The sequence below is a fragment of the Trichoderma asperellum genome, chromosome 3, assembly GCF_020647865.1.
Source record: "Trichoderma asperellum chromosome 3, complete sequence".
Classification (NCBI taxonomy): domain Eukaryota; kingdom Fungi; phylum Ascomycota; class Sordariomycetes; order Hypocreales; family Hypocreaceae; genus Trichoderma; species Trichoderma asperellum.
In genome coordinates, this window is record NC_089417.1 from 2,381,461 (window position 1) to 2,395,256 (window position 13,796).

General features: G+C 51.6%; 5 protein-coding genes across 5 annotated transcripts; 3 read left to right on the plus strand and 2 right to left on the minus strand.

The window, feature by feature from the left end:
• Window positions 1-1,361: 1,361 nt before the first annotated feature.
• Window positions 1,362-3,116, plus strand: TrAFT101_005357 (uncharacterized protein; the record flags this gene model as incomplete). Its single annotated transcript, XM_024904335.2, has 3 exons — window positions 1,362-1,449; window positions 1,518-2,692; window positions 2,754-3,116. The coding sequence occupies 3 exons, from the start codon at window positions 1,362-1,364 to the stop codon at window positions 3,114-3,116; spliced, it is 1,626 nt and encodes a 541-aa protein (XP_024757447.1).
• Window positions 3,117-4,160: 1,044 nt separating this feature from the next.
• Window positions 4,161-5,310, plus strand: TrAFT101_005358 (uncharacterized protein; the record flags this gene model as incomplete). Its single annotated transcript, XM_024905460.2, has 3 exons — window positions 4,161-4,418; window positions 4,553-4,861; window positions 4,930-5,310. 3 exons carry the CDS (start codon window positions 4,161-4,163, stop codon window positions 5,308-5,310), a joined length of 948 nt encoding a protein of 315 aa, XP_024757446.1.
• Window positions 5,311-5,423: 113 nt separating this feature from the next.
• On the minus strand, window positions 5,424-7,709 carry ARO8 (Aromatic/aminoadipate aminotransferase 1). Its single transcript, XM_024905459.2, has 3 exons — window positions 7,472-7,709; window positions 6,783-7,388; window positions 5,424-6,719 (listed from the first exon to the last, which is right to left on the minus strand). The coding sequence occupies exons 2-3, from the start codon at window positions 7,259-7,261 to the stop codon at window positions 5,759-5,761; spliced, it is 1,440 nt and encodes a 479-aa protein (XP_024757445.1). The 5' UTR covers window positions 7,262-7,388; window positions 7,472-7,709; the 3' UTR covers window positions 5,424-5,758.
• Window positions 7,710-8,485: 776 nt separating this feature from the next.
• On the plus strand, window positions 8,486-9,432 carry TrAFT101_005360 (uncharacterized protein). Its single transcript, XM_024908717.2, has one exon. The coding sequence runs from the start codon at window positions 8,575-8,577 to the stop codon at window positions 8,956-8,958; it is 384 nt and encodes a 127-aa protein (XP_024757444.1). The 5' UTR covers window positions 8,486-8,574; the 3' UTR covers window positions 8,959-9,432.
• On the minus strand, window positions 9,343-13,640 carry TrAFT101_005361 (uncharacterized protein). Its single transcript, XM_066127456.1, has one exon. The coding sequence runs from the start codon at window positions 13,519-13,521 to the stop codon at window positions 9,736-9,738; it is 3,786 nt and encodes a 1,261-aa protein (XP_065983567.1). The 5' UTR covers window positions 13,522-13,640; the 3' UTR covers window positions 9,343-9,735.
• Window positions 13,641-13,796: the final 156 nt, after the last annotated feature.

The window sequence follows — 13,796 nt, forward strand, 5'->3', positions numbered from 1 at the left end:
GCCTTCGCCCTTGTCAAAACACGCGTGCCAAGGCCCCTTTGATTCCCACTGAGATCCACCATCTGAACCATTGCGCTCGAATCTAATTCGGCGGATGACGTCGATATTTCCCCACGGTTCTCCAGAGAGCGCTATGTGTGTGGCATCACCAATTTGTAGCGGTGGCTTTTATTCCATCCGAGTTGGCCAGTTGGCTTTGACAGCAGGACTCGCCCACAACGAAACCCCAATGTTGTCGAGCCCGTTATTTGATTAGGTAGTTATGAATAACACAGGTCAGCACTAGACGGTTTTCCTCATACAGTATGAATGGTGGCTACTAGAAATACCATTAGCATTGAATTATACGACTCGGTATGTGCAGTAGGATGAGAGGTATGGACGGGGAACTTTAAGTGGACTTGTTCAGCCTATTGCAGCACTAGAACTGCTAGCGGACAGGGGCTAAAACAAACGAAGTCAGTGGTTACTCCATCTTCGGTGCGAATTGTTGGAGAGGATAGAGCACCAGTCCAAGTTTTTTGCCTCCAAATTTTTTTCTCTGTGCCGTCCAAACACGTAGGTAGATTCGATGTTGGGAAAATGCTGTAGAAGCCAAATTTATATATGCTGCCTCAGTAACGAGGCGTTCAGGCGGTGATACAGACGCCAAAGCAGTAGCGACTGAAGGAACGTCATCCAGCATCTCTCGCACGTGCAAGGCGGTGGACTGATATACACATGTACAAAATGCTTTTCGCCTGCCTGGACAAGATCGCCGCCTTTTTTTCCTTCTTCCCCACGCCGCTGGCCTGTAATTCCAATCCCTCGCATGCACATCGCCATACGGACCGGCTGCGCTCCTCGCACGTTGCCGGGGCCCGACTCGACAAGGCGGCCAACTATCAACCATGAACTAAATATTAGTGCAAAACACGCCCATGGGGAGCGCCGGCCGGCTTGCTTCATTGCTCCATCGAGACTACGACTACGGAATGCCTACTCACCTCATCTTCTCACTTCCCGGGAACGGCCATGGAGGTCCAACAGAGGCTCGGCGTCCCCAGTTTTTTCTGTGGACGGGCCATCCATCTTGCTCGAGGCTCGTACTTTGTACTCCCATGTCCGCCATGTCAGTGACCCAGTTTGTCGTTCAACAGGTGTGCGCGATGCGACTTAAAAGGGCCTTACAGCTCCCCCCTCGACGGGTGCTGATCTTGTCTCACTGAACCCGGGATCTTCATCTGCTTCCTTCTTCTTACTCTTTCTCTTTCCAAGGGCTGAAAAGCAACCTCAAGAAATAAAGAAAGGAAGAGGTTACCGCAGCAGCAACTTCGACTCATCAAGAGACTCTGTGCTCTCTCGAGAATAAAGCTGCCATCATGGGGAGATACTTCGGCCTCAGAGGCCAAGCCCTCAACTGGGCCATTGGCACTATTGCTGGCTGCGACTTTCTCTTGTTTGGTTATGGTGAGTTAAAAAAAAAAAAAAAGCTTACGGCTCACAAGCTATCGCAACTATCATCTAACAAGTCATAGACCAAGGTGTCATGGGAGGTATCCTGACACTGCCCATCTTCCTTAACCAGTTCCCCGACATCAATCCAGATCTTGCTACGGATCCCTCTGATGCGTCTAAGCGCTCTACTTACCAGGGTATTGCTGTGGCATCTTACAATCTGGGATGCTTCATCGGCGCCATCATCACCATCTTCATCGGTAACCACCTCGGTCGTCGGAAAATGATCTTTCTTGGTACTTCCATCATGATTATTGGCGCCATCTTGCAATCTTCTGCTTTCACTCTGGAACACTTCATCATTGGTCGTATCATTACAGGTCTTGGCAACGGCGGTAACACATCAACGGTCCCCATGTGGCAGTCTGAGACGTGTTCTGCCCATAAAAGAGGAAAGCTGGTCATGATTGAAGGTGCCCTCATTACTGGCGGCATTATGATTTCTTATTGGATCGACCTTGGCTTATCGTTTGCTCCCGGCTCGGTTGCTTGGCGATTTCCTTTGGCCTTCCAGATTGTCTTTTGTATCTTCATTCTTGCCTTTGTCCTCGGCCTGCCTGAGTCGCCCCGGTGGCTCATTCTCAAGGGTCGCGAAGACGAGGCTAGAGAAGTTATTGCTGCCGTTTCAGACGTTAACATTGGAGATAAGCATGTCGAGAACGAATTCCAAGCCATCAAGGAAACTGCCATGGAGATGAGCAAGGGAACCTATGGCGAGCTATTCCATGCTGACCACAACCGCACTCTTCACCGTACTATCATCGCCTACGTCAACCAGATGTTCCAGCAGATTTCTGGTATTAACCTCATTACCTACTATGCTGCTAAAATCTACTCTGACCTCGGCATGAGCCCCTTCATGTCTCGCCTTCTCGCTGCTCTTAACGGTACTGAATACTTCATCGCTTCTTGGCCCGCTGTCTTCCTCGTGGAGCGTGTTGGGCGCCGAAAGCTCATGCTCTTTGGTGCTGCTGGTCAAGCCGCCACCATGGCTATTCTTGCTGGTGTCAATTCGCGCCCGACGGAAAAGCCTTTCCAGATTGCGGGTATCGTCTTCTTATTCGTATTCAACACTTTCTTTGCTATTGGATGGCTGGGAATGACCTGGCTGTATCCTGCAGAGATTACCCCTCTACGAACTCGTGCTCCGGCCAATGCTCTGTCAACTTCGTCCAACTGGATCTTCAATTTTTTGGTATGGCCTTTTTTTGTCCTTGTTTATAATTTGCCATGCAAAGCTAACACTTGTTTTCTAGGTTGTCATGATCACGCCCGTCTCATTCACCAACATCAAGTGGAAGACGTATGTCGTATTTGCCGTTCTCAATGCTTTTATGGTTCCTTGCGTCTACTTTTTCTTCCCTGAGACAGCCTACCGCTCCCTCGAAGAGATGGACGCTATCTTCCAAAAGGTCAAGGGCTTCCGCGGAGCCTTCGACGTTGTTCACCAGGCAAGAATCGAGCCACGCCGATACGGCAAAAATGGAGAGCTTCTTATCCCTGTGGATGAGATTGACGAGAAAGCCAACGCAGAGCACCACAACGGCAGCACCAGTGAGGGCAGCGATGCTAACAAGGGCATGTTCACGGGCATAGATGAAGAGACTGCTCGGAGATGAATAGCAAGCATCGCATAGGACATAGATCCCGCCGTATGGCATGATGACTATTTAGCCCTTCTTGCACATTCTTACTGCACCCGTTTGCAGTGACTTATATTCCTGCCTTTTTCTTTCTTTTTCTTCTCTTTTTTCCCCTTCCCCTTTGATGTCCCCTCAATGTGGAATGGGGCTACATATACCCAGTTGTTTCACGCATTTTCATAGCTAGAAAGGGCCAGGATAACTCGCGTTGCCCTTGAAGGACTACGTGTGTCATGATTCCAATGTGCGATAGGTAGAATAGACGAACCGATGGCGAGTAGAGTTGATATACACTCGGCATGCTAGCTCGTTATATGTTATTGCTGCCTCTACCTTTGCTATCCTCCCTTGTCTGTTTGTGTGTCTGTTTGTGTCCCTGTACGTACGAGTGAAGTTTTAACATCCGCGATGGGTGCATCACCAGAACAGGATCTGATAGCATATTAACCTGCACCGTCTCTTTGGCAGGAAATATGAGGAGGATCTTTATGCAGCGATCGCTTGTATCGTGAGAGTGTGACGAGCTTCGCTGGCCGTAATGACTGCGTTTCAGACGCCTGTCCTCTTACACGATTCGCCTCTGTCGCAAAGGGTTCATGGTGGCAAGTAGCTGTACTTGCTGAGTGACGTCTTTTCTATTGCCCCAGTAAGTACCGAATACGAGGCGAGGAAGAGGGGTGTAATCGCAACGCTGCAACAGCTACCCCGCCATATGGAGCTAATGCTGATGCAGTCACTCGTCCTTTTCGGCTTCATCTTACCGGAAGCTTTTCCTTCTCTCATATTCCCCCCCCTTGTCCTTGTACAGTGCAGTTGATTGTGTTAGCGGGTAAGCTTGTTGCTGTTGTGTTCCCTCTTCCTCGATTGTTTGAGCTACCTCGTGCTGATTCTTTGGCGCTTTAGAATTGCCATCTTCGAAGCCCTGCGTTTTCCCCTCCACCTCTCTACCTTACATACGCCAACACTCTCGATCGACCAACTCGAACCAAATCCATACTTAAAAATCGCAATCGCATCATCATGGTCGACCGCCCTAACAAGCCCTCAGCTCTGGCTGCCACGCCTGGCCTACAGCCTCAAGCCCAAGTCACCATCTCACACGGCAACTCCCGCGTTACCGCATCGCTCCCCACGGGCGAGAGCGTCGAGGTTCTTCTGTATGGCGCTACCGTGCTGAGCTGGAAGGACGCTTCTGGGGATGAGAAGTTGTGGCTAAGTGAGGGTGCAAAGCTGGACGGAACAAAGGCTGTGCGCGGAGGCATTCCCCTGGTCTTCCCTGTATGTTGTTCCCCTATCCGAAGCTACGAAGAGGAATTGCGTTGCTTGTCTTGCTCTCTCCCTATATCTATATGCGCGCGGGAAGCTATTCTTGGGTGTTTCTGTCTTCAGCTAACCTCTCAAACTCCCTATAGGTCTTCGGCACTGCTCCCGACCACGAAGCTACCTCCAAGCTGCCCCAGCACGGATTCGCCCGCAACTCCCGCTGGGAGTTCCTTGGCAAGTCCACCAGCGAATCATCCTCCAGCAGCGTCAAGCTCGACTTTGGCCTGTCATCCGAGAACCTTGACGATGCCGCCCGCAGCCTGTGGCCATACAAGTTTGGTCTCCTGTACAGCGTCACGCTCGACCGCGAGAGCCTGAGGACCGCGCTGGTGATCACGAACGAAGGTGATGTACCATTCGAGTTCCAGACGCTGCTGCACACGTATTTCAAGATCAAGGTAACGCATTTTTGCGCACACACATGGTTTGCACTTTGGATACGCAATACTGACTCGAGAATGTCCAGGACATCTCTTCCGTCCAAATCACCGGGCTCGAAGACTCCCCCTACCACGACAAGGTCGACGGCGTCAAGGGAAAGAACCAATCCTCCGATCCAGTCGCCTTCTCCGGCGAAACCGACCGCGTGTACACTCCCGTCAAGGGACCTAGCCACCCGGTCATCATCTCCGATGGCGGCGAGGCCAAGTTCCGCATTGTGCGCGATAACCTCGACGATGTGGTTGTCTGGAACCCCTGGGTCGACAAATCCGCTGGCATGGGCGATTTCGAGCCCAAGGACGGCTGGAAGAACATGGTCTGCGCGGAGGCTGGTGCGGTGAGCTCATGGCAGAAGCTGGAGAAGGGGGATGCGTTTGAGGGTGCGCAGACGATTTACTTGAAGTAAGAAGGATTATATACATGCACATATCTGTAGACAAATGTACACGTTCACACTCACACTGCGCTGTCCTTGTATATCAACACACACGTTGATGATGATGAAATTCGAAGAATGAAGTTGAATTGTGTTTTCTCACGGTAAATATCGATATATATGCACTGCAGATTTCTTTCCGTCTCATATTTTGTCTTTTCGTCCCGTTCTCCTCCGCGGTATGACGTACCCGGTTCGATAACCTGTTTTATATACAAGGAGGAAAAAAAAAAGGACATAATTTCGTCCGTCTGGTGTACACATTCCTTTGTTTCTGCCTTTCTTTTGTTCGTTTTTATTTGAAAATTGCTCATGAAGCCATGCATACAATACAATTCATATATATTCCCATCTCTCATCGTACCTATTTTCTTTTCTTTTGTCAATTTGTATTTTTTTCATTTTCATTTCCTTAATCTCATTTCTTGTGTTCCCGAGAGTAGTGATCCGCCACCAAGAAAGCCAGCTCAAGAGCCTGCTTCTCATTCAGTCTGGGATCGCAGAAAGACGTGTAATTGGTTGAAAGGTCGTCCTCATCGAGACCCTCGCTGCCGCCCAGACACTCCGTTACAGCGTCGCCGGTGAGCTCTAGGTGAACGCCACCAAGGTAGCTGCCTTCCTCTTTGTGAATGCGCAGCGACTGCTCGAGCTCGCTGTAGATGTCGTTGAACCGGCGGGTCTTGATGCCGGTTGGGGTGGAGAGCGTGTTGCCGTGCATGGGGTCGCACTGCCAGACGACGCATCTGCGGTGCTCCGAGTCCTCGACGGCGCGGATGTGCTTGGGGAGCAGCTCGGCGACCTTGCCGGCACCATAGCGGGTGATGAGAGTGATCTTGCCGGGCTCGCAGGAGGGGTTGAGAGCACGGAGGAGGGCGAGGATGTCTTCAGTTGGGGTAGATGGGCCAACCTTGATGCCGATTGGGTTTGCGATGCCACGGAAGAATTCGACGTGAGCGTGGTCGAGTTGGCGTGTGCGATCACCAATCCAGACGAAGTGGGCGGATGTGTCGTAGTACTCCTTGGATTCGGGTTGAAGAGGCTTGATGGTTGGCGATGAGCTCGGAGGAGTGCCGGGTCTGCTAACGCCAGGATGAGTGGGCTTCTCAAGGAGGCGTGTCAGGGGCTGCTCATATTCAAGCAGGAGACCTTCATGGCTGGTGTAGAAATCGACGGTCTCGAGCTCACCAGGCCGGGCGTTGATGACTTGCAGGAAGCGTAGCGTCTGCTGGATGCTGGATGCGATCTTTGAGTACTTCTCCTTGAGAGTTGGGTCACGGACGTGGCCCAAGCCCCAGTCAAGGGGCCGGTGTAAGTCGGCGATGCCAGAGGCGAGAGCTGTGCGGATGTAGTTGAGAGTAGCAGCAGAGTGGTGGTACGCCCTTGGTATGATGTTAGCAAAGCCTTGAAACTGGCTGGAACTGGGTAGATTGAAAGGCACTCACTTGATGAGACGGCCGGGATCAATGTCGCGCTCATCGACATGGTAGCCGTTCAGAATGTCGCCCCGGAAGCTGGGCAGCTCTCTGCCGTTGACCATTTCAGTCGGGCTCGATCGCGGCTTGGCATACTGACCAGCCATGCGGCCAATGCGAACCACACGCTTGTTTGTGCCCCAAATCAGAACAAGGCTCATCTGAAGCAGCAGCTTGATCTTGGACTCGATGGCGCCCTGCTCGCAGTAGTCGAACAGCTCGGCGCAGTCGCCTCCCTGGAGCAAGAAGGCGTTTCCCTGGGCGACGTCGCGCAGATGAGCTTTCAAGGCATTGATCTCATTGGGGTGAACCAGAGGAGGCATCCGCGAAAGCTCATCGGTGGCCTTTTTGAGCTTGGAGGGGTCGGGATAGGTGGGAGACTGCTTGATGGGCTTTGAGCGCCAGGTGGAGGGATCCCACGGCTGGGAGGAGACGCTTTGGGGAGCCATTGTGGGTGAAGACGATGATGGTGATGGTGATGGTGATACTGAGGATGAGGATGGGAATGAGAATGAAGAGGAGGAGGAGGAGGAAGAGAGTGAGACTGAAGCTACAGCCTGTCTGGTCCCTGCTGCACTGCAGAAATGCGTCAGCCAACAGCCGGTCTGTGTGCGTCGATGTCGATAAGATGCATTCCAGATGGAGGCATCAAAACTCACCCAAAGTCTGCCCCAGATGAAGTCGCCTTGCAGCAAATACGCTCTGCACGTCAAAGCAACGGCTCGCCAGATGCACACACCCAAAATGCTGCTTTACACAAGAGAGGACCGCCGGTTTAATTGGTTTGTGACGGGCACAAAAGGAAAAAAAAGAGCCCCGATGGACGGTTGATATGAATATGAGTCAGTGGGACTTTGATAGTCGTCGGCACTGCGCAATGTCATACCAGTAATGCCACTTTTAGTACGTACCTGTTTTAGAATTTTTTTTTCTCCTTCTTTTCTTAGTTGACGGCGATCCTTGCATTGGCGAATCAGAGGCGGTGCCGCATGCTGTGCCAAATGGTTAGTTAGTCATCCTATTGTGCCTTGCCCGCCACCAACGGCTTTCTTTTGTGCTGCATTCTTGTTGACGGACGCAGGGAAAAGCGAAAATTACTGGCTCGAGTATGATTTTCTCTCTCTTTTACTACTACCGTTAAAGTAACTGCCAAGCTGTCAGACGCCATAATTTAACTTTCAAGACAATGGAAGAGAAAATGCTTGGACGCTTTAGCCAAGACCTGACTGGAGACTCGGGTCAAAGCATATGGTGATGATGAGCTGAAGATGAATCAAGAAGACGAAAAGAGAAAAAAGAACTGTGATAGTATATAACGTAGGATAATCTATCTGTGTAGTGTTGGCATTGAGCTATATGGTTATTCCATAATCTGGCCCATAGAGCACTCGCCGTAATATATAAGTATATGTACTATTCTACCTATACAACAGCGACGGGCTGTTCAGGCATTCAGATTATGGAAGCAACGCTTAAAATCATTCTCCTTCATCCTCTCACATACCAAATAACGTCTTTCAAATCCCAAAAAAGGATGCATCATCACACCTCCCATCTTATCATTACACAACATGCTTGACAAGTACTAACGCAGCAGCTGCAGCTCGTCTCTGCCCCTCCCAAGCTTAGGCCCCAGGTACCGAGGTACTTCCAAACCACCAACCGCTACTTCTCTCCCAAGTTCCAACTTCATATAAAAAACCAACACCAACACCACCACCATCAAAAAACAAATCCACAAACAATCATCATACCCCCAAAAATGTCCTCCGCCGACGCCTCAGACCAGCCCCCCCTCCCCAAAAACGCCGAGGACCGCAAAGCCGCCTCGGCCCTCGCCGCGCTCGACACCCCCTCCGACGCAGCAGGCACCCCCTCCAACGACAACGTCAACACCGAGGCCGTCTCCCAGGCCATGCTCAAGCTCGGCGCCGGTGACGACAAAGCCAAGAAGCCCGCCTCTGCCGCAGCTTCTTCTTCTTCCACAGCTGCGCCTGCAGCCGCCAAGAAGACCGTCAAGGTCGACGCTGCGGATGTCGCCCTCGTGGTGGACGAGCTGGAGGTGGCCAAGGCCAAGGCGACGGAGCTGCTCAAGGCGCATGATGGGGATGCTGTTGCTACGCTGAGGGCTGCGGCGAGGGGCTAAACAAGTGAAAGAAAGAAGAAAGAAAAAAAAAAAAAAGACAAATATATAAGAATACCTATATAACACGACTCTTGGAAAATAGAAAAGGATGCTGTTGCAGTGGGCTCTGCTGCGGGTAGTATCATTGCTTCTACTGTGGAATACACACGTCGGTTCGATAGATACTACTCAACATCTCGGCACCTGGATACAATCACCCACAACAACGGCTTGAGTTTGTCCCAAAGGAGGAATATGTGTTCTACGCAACAAAGAACACGCATAAAAAAGACAGCAGTCATCGGTATGCACAACTCACTCTTCACCACAAAAGGCGTTCAAAAGCATTCATACCCATCGCTACCAGCAAAAGGGTAACACGGAAATCAAGTCATGATAAGATAGCGCGCAAGTAAATATATTTACTCTTCCTGTTATGTTCATTATGTTTATCTAAATACCGCGGCTTGAATTCCAACATGTGTCCGCCTTGCACGCTCTTATAAACAATACCAATGCGTGACATCTCAAAACGCCTCATCGTCCATCCGAATTGCCTTATTTGTGTCATAAAGATTTCCCCTTTTTCCAAAAGTGAGTGACTAACCAATGCAAGCGTTTCTATATCTGTTTGAATTTAGTTCTGTGTGTCCGTTTCCCCATGATCCATGAAAATAACCGTCAACGTTCATCATCGGGCAAGACCCGAGCCAAAAAAAAAAAATATCAGCCGAAAAATGAAGTGATTTCGATTTACACCGCGCGCTCATGCTCATCGTCGCCATAGACTATCACTCCCTACTGCCACATCTTGGCCAAGGGACTGCCCACTTTGGGAGCAAATTGCAAACTCTTGCGCCGAGCTGCCATCAGCCGCATCATCACATTCTCATCACTGTCCCTAGACAGAATGCCACCGCCAAGCTCCATAAACTTTTGTGCCTTGGGTGGACAGGTCCGGGTCATCAACTCTTCTCTCCTCAATGACGGGCTCTCTTCATCCTCGTATGCATCCTCGTCTTCAACGTTGGACGGTGTCTCAGTAGCATACTTCATAAGCGTCTCTGGAGCTGGGGTCTTGGGTACAGGGGTTAGAATTAGGTTAGACCATTCAATGTCTTCCTCTTCCTTCTCCTCTTGCTCCTCGCTAGTATCAGACGGCGTGTGGATCCAGATGCTGCTCTGCCTACGATTGGGTGTTTTGGGAGAAGAAGAAGAAGAGGAGGCTGACTCCCGTCTCTCCTTGGGCGAGCCGCTGACCGCAGAGCCGTTCTGGTTAGAGACAGTTTTGGGTTCCATGCTCTTCCGGCGGCGTGCGCCCCCGCGAGGAACGTAGCTTGTGTCGATATGGTATGGCGACTCGTCAAGCCACTCGTTGTCGCGCTCGCAGTCCAGGACCCAGCTCACACCCACGCACTGGACCACTCCGTTGGCCTCCCTGACTTTCTCTAGAGTTCGCTTACTTCCATCCTTGAAGACGACGTGAGTGATGCCCACTTTGGTCGACTCGCTGTTGCTTGCGCTGTTGGGGTTCCAGCTCCACTTTTGCAGACACCGGGCGCCCATCTGGCTGAGTAGCTCGACAAAGATGCCACTGGCATCCGCGCCCTCGCTCGTGTGAACGTCGACAAAGACAATGGCCCCACGAAGCAGGTTGGAGTTGAGGTCTTTACGAGGGGTCCGCGCTGGCGTTCCAATCTTTGACCACAAATCTGCTTTTGCTTCTGGCGTAGACGGCTCAACAATCTGCTCAGGCGTTTCAACCTTTGGCCCCTTTTCCGCTTTTGCTTCTGGCGTAGACGGCTCCGCCCTCTGCTCAGGCTCCTCAGAAACAGTGCTGCTGTTCCGTGAGCTTCGCCTTAGCGGCTGCTGCTTCTCTGGAGTATAAGACAAGACAGGGGCACCTCGTTTCGGTTGGCTGGGGCGCTTTGGAGCAGCACGGGAGGCGCTGAAGCTCTTCTTTTTCAACGGACTTGGCGTTGAAATATCAGCTGGCTTTGTCGGAATTTTGGTCGTTGTGTTGAATGATCGCGTCATAGGACGGCCAACGGGAGTTACGGGCGCCGCCCGAGGCTCCGGCATAGGCACAGGACTGTCGACTGGGACTTGGTTCTCATCTCCGTACTCTTGGCTAGCATCTGACAGGCTGTCATCAAAAGATTGACGAGTATTGCATGCATCCTCGCTCTCCATAGGATCCGACAGAGTCATTTCGTTAGTCTCTTGAGCAAGAGCTGCATCTTCGTCTATAATCATAGTCTCTTCTTCCAAGTCTTGCTCCTCCGCATTCTCCGCGATTTCGTCTTCAGCACTTTCATGTTCCTCAGCGTCTGATGGTTGAGGTTCTTCCGCGAATGAAACGGCGTGCTTGACAGGGCTTGCAGCTGACCAAGAGCCGAGCTGGTCGGATAGAGATGATAATCCCAGAGTAGACCTGCGAGACCCCTTCATTGCACTGCGGGTCCTTGGCGATTTTTCTTCATGGAAAGAAGGCGTGGCCGCAAGTCTCTCAAACGGCAGCGTATCATCTGCATCTTCAGCGATTGAGCTCATATCGTGGCAGGGATCCAAATCTTTCTCTCGAAGCTGGTAGAGGGTATCTGTCCCTGGAGTCTTGATTTTTGGTGACGAGTCGGCATATTCTTCTTCTTCTGTGGCGTGATCGTCAAGGACCATTGTATCTTCTGAATCGTCTTCGTCCTCATTCTCATCCCCATCTTGGCCCTCATTTTCATTTTCATCGACATCCCTATCCTCAGTTTTCGTCGGCACTTCATTAGACTCCTCTGTCGCGACAATGATACTCTCTTCAGCGGCATCATCTGACTCATCCTCAGTCTCTTCGCCGGCCTCATCCTCGGTTTCCAGGGTTTCTACAATGGCAGTGGCCTGCAATTCCTCTTCTTTTTCCTCTCCTTCTTCCTCTCCCTCTTCCTCTCCCTCTTCCTCTTCCTCTTCGTTGTTTTCAAGCTCCGCATCCGCTGTCGCCTCTATTTCCACTTCTACTTCGCCGTCATCCACTTCTTCTTGCGCTTCTTCCTCTTCCTCTTCCTCTCCCTCTACTTCGTCTTCAGCTTGATCTCCCGCCTCTTCCACGTCATCAGCTTCTGCTTCCTCTTCCATTTCCGTCCCTGCTTCATTCTCCGCCTCTTCCTCTGTAGAAGCTAGATCGGCTTGTCGGGATCGCCCAGTAGATGGACTCCTGGAAAATCGAAGGTTTATAACGGGAACCGCAAAAGGATCATCCTCCTCAGCCTCGTGTACATCTTCTTCAATCAGGAGTCTTTGCGAAGATTTGGCTGGTCGAGTTGGAGTTGCAACAGGAAACTCATCTAGAGTTGGGAGTTCTGGCTGTCGACTATCTGATAGCGATTTAAAGCCTGGGAATGCCCGCTTCGCTGGCGACTGGAGCATGGAAGGCTTCGCCGTTGATTTACTCGCCGGCTCTTTTTGGGCTGAGAAGATAAAGGGTTTCATAGGAGACTGCGGCCGCTTGGCGGCTGACTGCAGAAGCGTTGAAGACTTGAAAGGTGTCTGGGCAACCGATTCATTGCTCAGTTTTAATGCGGATCCCGGTAGTGGCATCGCAATCCTCTTAGCTGGGGACTTTATTGTATCTCGCGGTGGCGAGCTAGGTCGCCTGGCCGGTGATCCAAAAAGCGTTTCATTAAGCTCCGGCAGATCGAACATGGCCGCATTCACGGAAACAGTTGTCATGTCGGGCTCAATCTCAATAGGAGCGATTTCTGCTTTCTTGGACGGAGGCTTAATTGGGCTCTTTGCCAACGGCTTCTCCAAGGACAATTCATCTTCAGAATCATATTGTGAAAGAGTCAACTGCGTAATCTTCTTGGGGCTTAGCGGCTTCTTGCCGCCGGCTTGAGATTTTGATGGCTTTGCAGCAGGTCTTGTCGTAGTCCGGGCCGCTGCCGCACCGCCTCGCCGTGCTGGACGGCCACGCATACCAACTGGAGCAGGTTCCTGCGGAATCGCGGCGGGCTCTACATTCTCTTTATCGGGTTCTCTGAATTTTACCACCTTCTTGACCGGCGGCTTATTGGCCACTGTTGTTGTCGTCGTGGCTGATTTCATAACTGTTGGTGGGCGCCCGCGTGTCGCCTTTTTAACCGGCTCAGGCTGGTTGTCGCTTCCTTCGGGCTTGGATACAACCTTTCTCGGCCGGCCACGAGTCGGTTTCGGTGCTGTAGACTCTTCCTTTGCGGTTTCTGATACTCCTTTCTTCGCCGTTACTCTGGCTCGTGATGCTCCGGTAGACGCCATCGCTGAGGCTGCAGCTGCAGCTGTGGGCTTGGTAGCACCATTCTCCTGTTCCTCGGCCGGCTTCTTAGGAGGCCGCCCTCTTGGCCGCTTGGCCTGCGATGCTTGCTGTTCTTCATCCGCGTCATCAGTCCTCGTCTTTCTCTTAGCAGCCGTGCTCTTCGTATTCGCGGTCAGGCTTGACGGGACTGCAGATCGCGCCTTTGCGGCAGCTGTGACAATTTTGGTAGCTTTTGACGTTGCCGCCGTTGACTCAGGGTTTTTTGGCGGCCTGCCCCTGCCTTGACGCTTGGGTGGGGAGCGCATCGTTGTGTGGGTTAGGATTCCTGGTTATTCCCTTATGCGCGCAGTATTCCCTTTGCGCAGAGATCAATATGAACAAAAAGACGCGGTTGAAAAGGGTCTTAGTGTTGACATGACTTTCGGGCGGTGAATGTTGGCGTGACAGGGAAAGCGTGGTGGAGGCTGGGGGGGCATTTTTTGTTATGCGGGAGTGGGGATGGCGGGAAGCTGCCGGTTGCTGGGCAACAACGCGACCCGCAATACCGACGGACAGGGGTCCTCTTATATGACACTTGGAC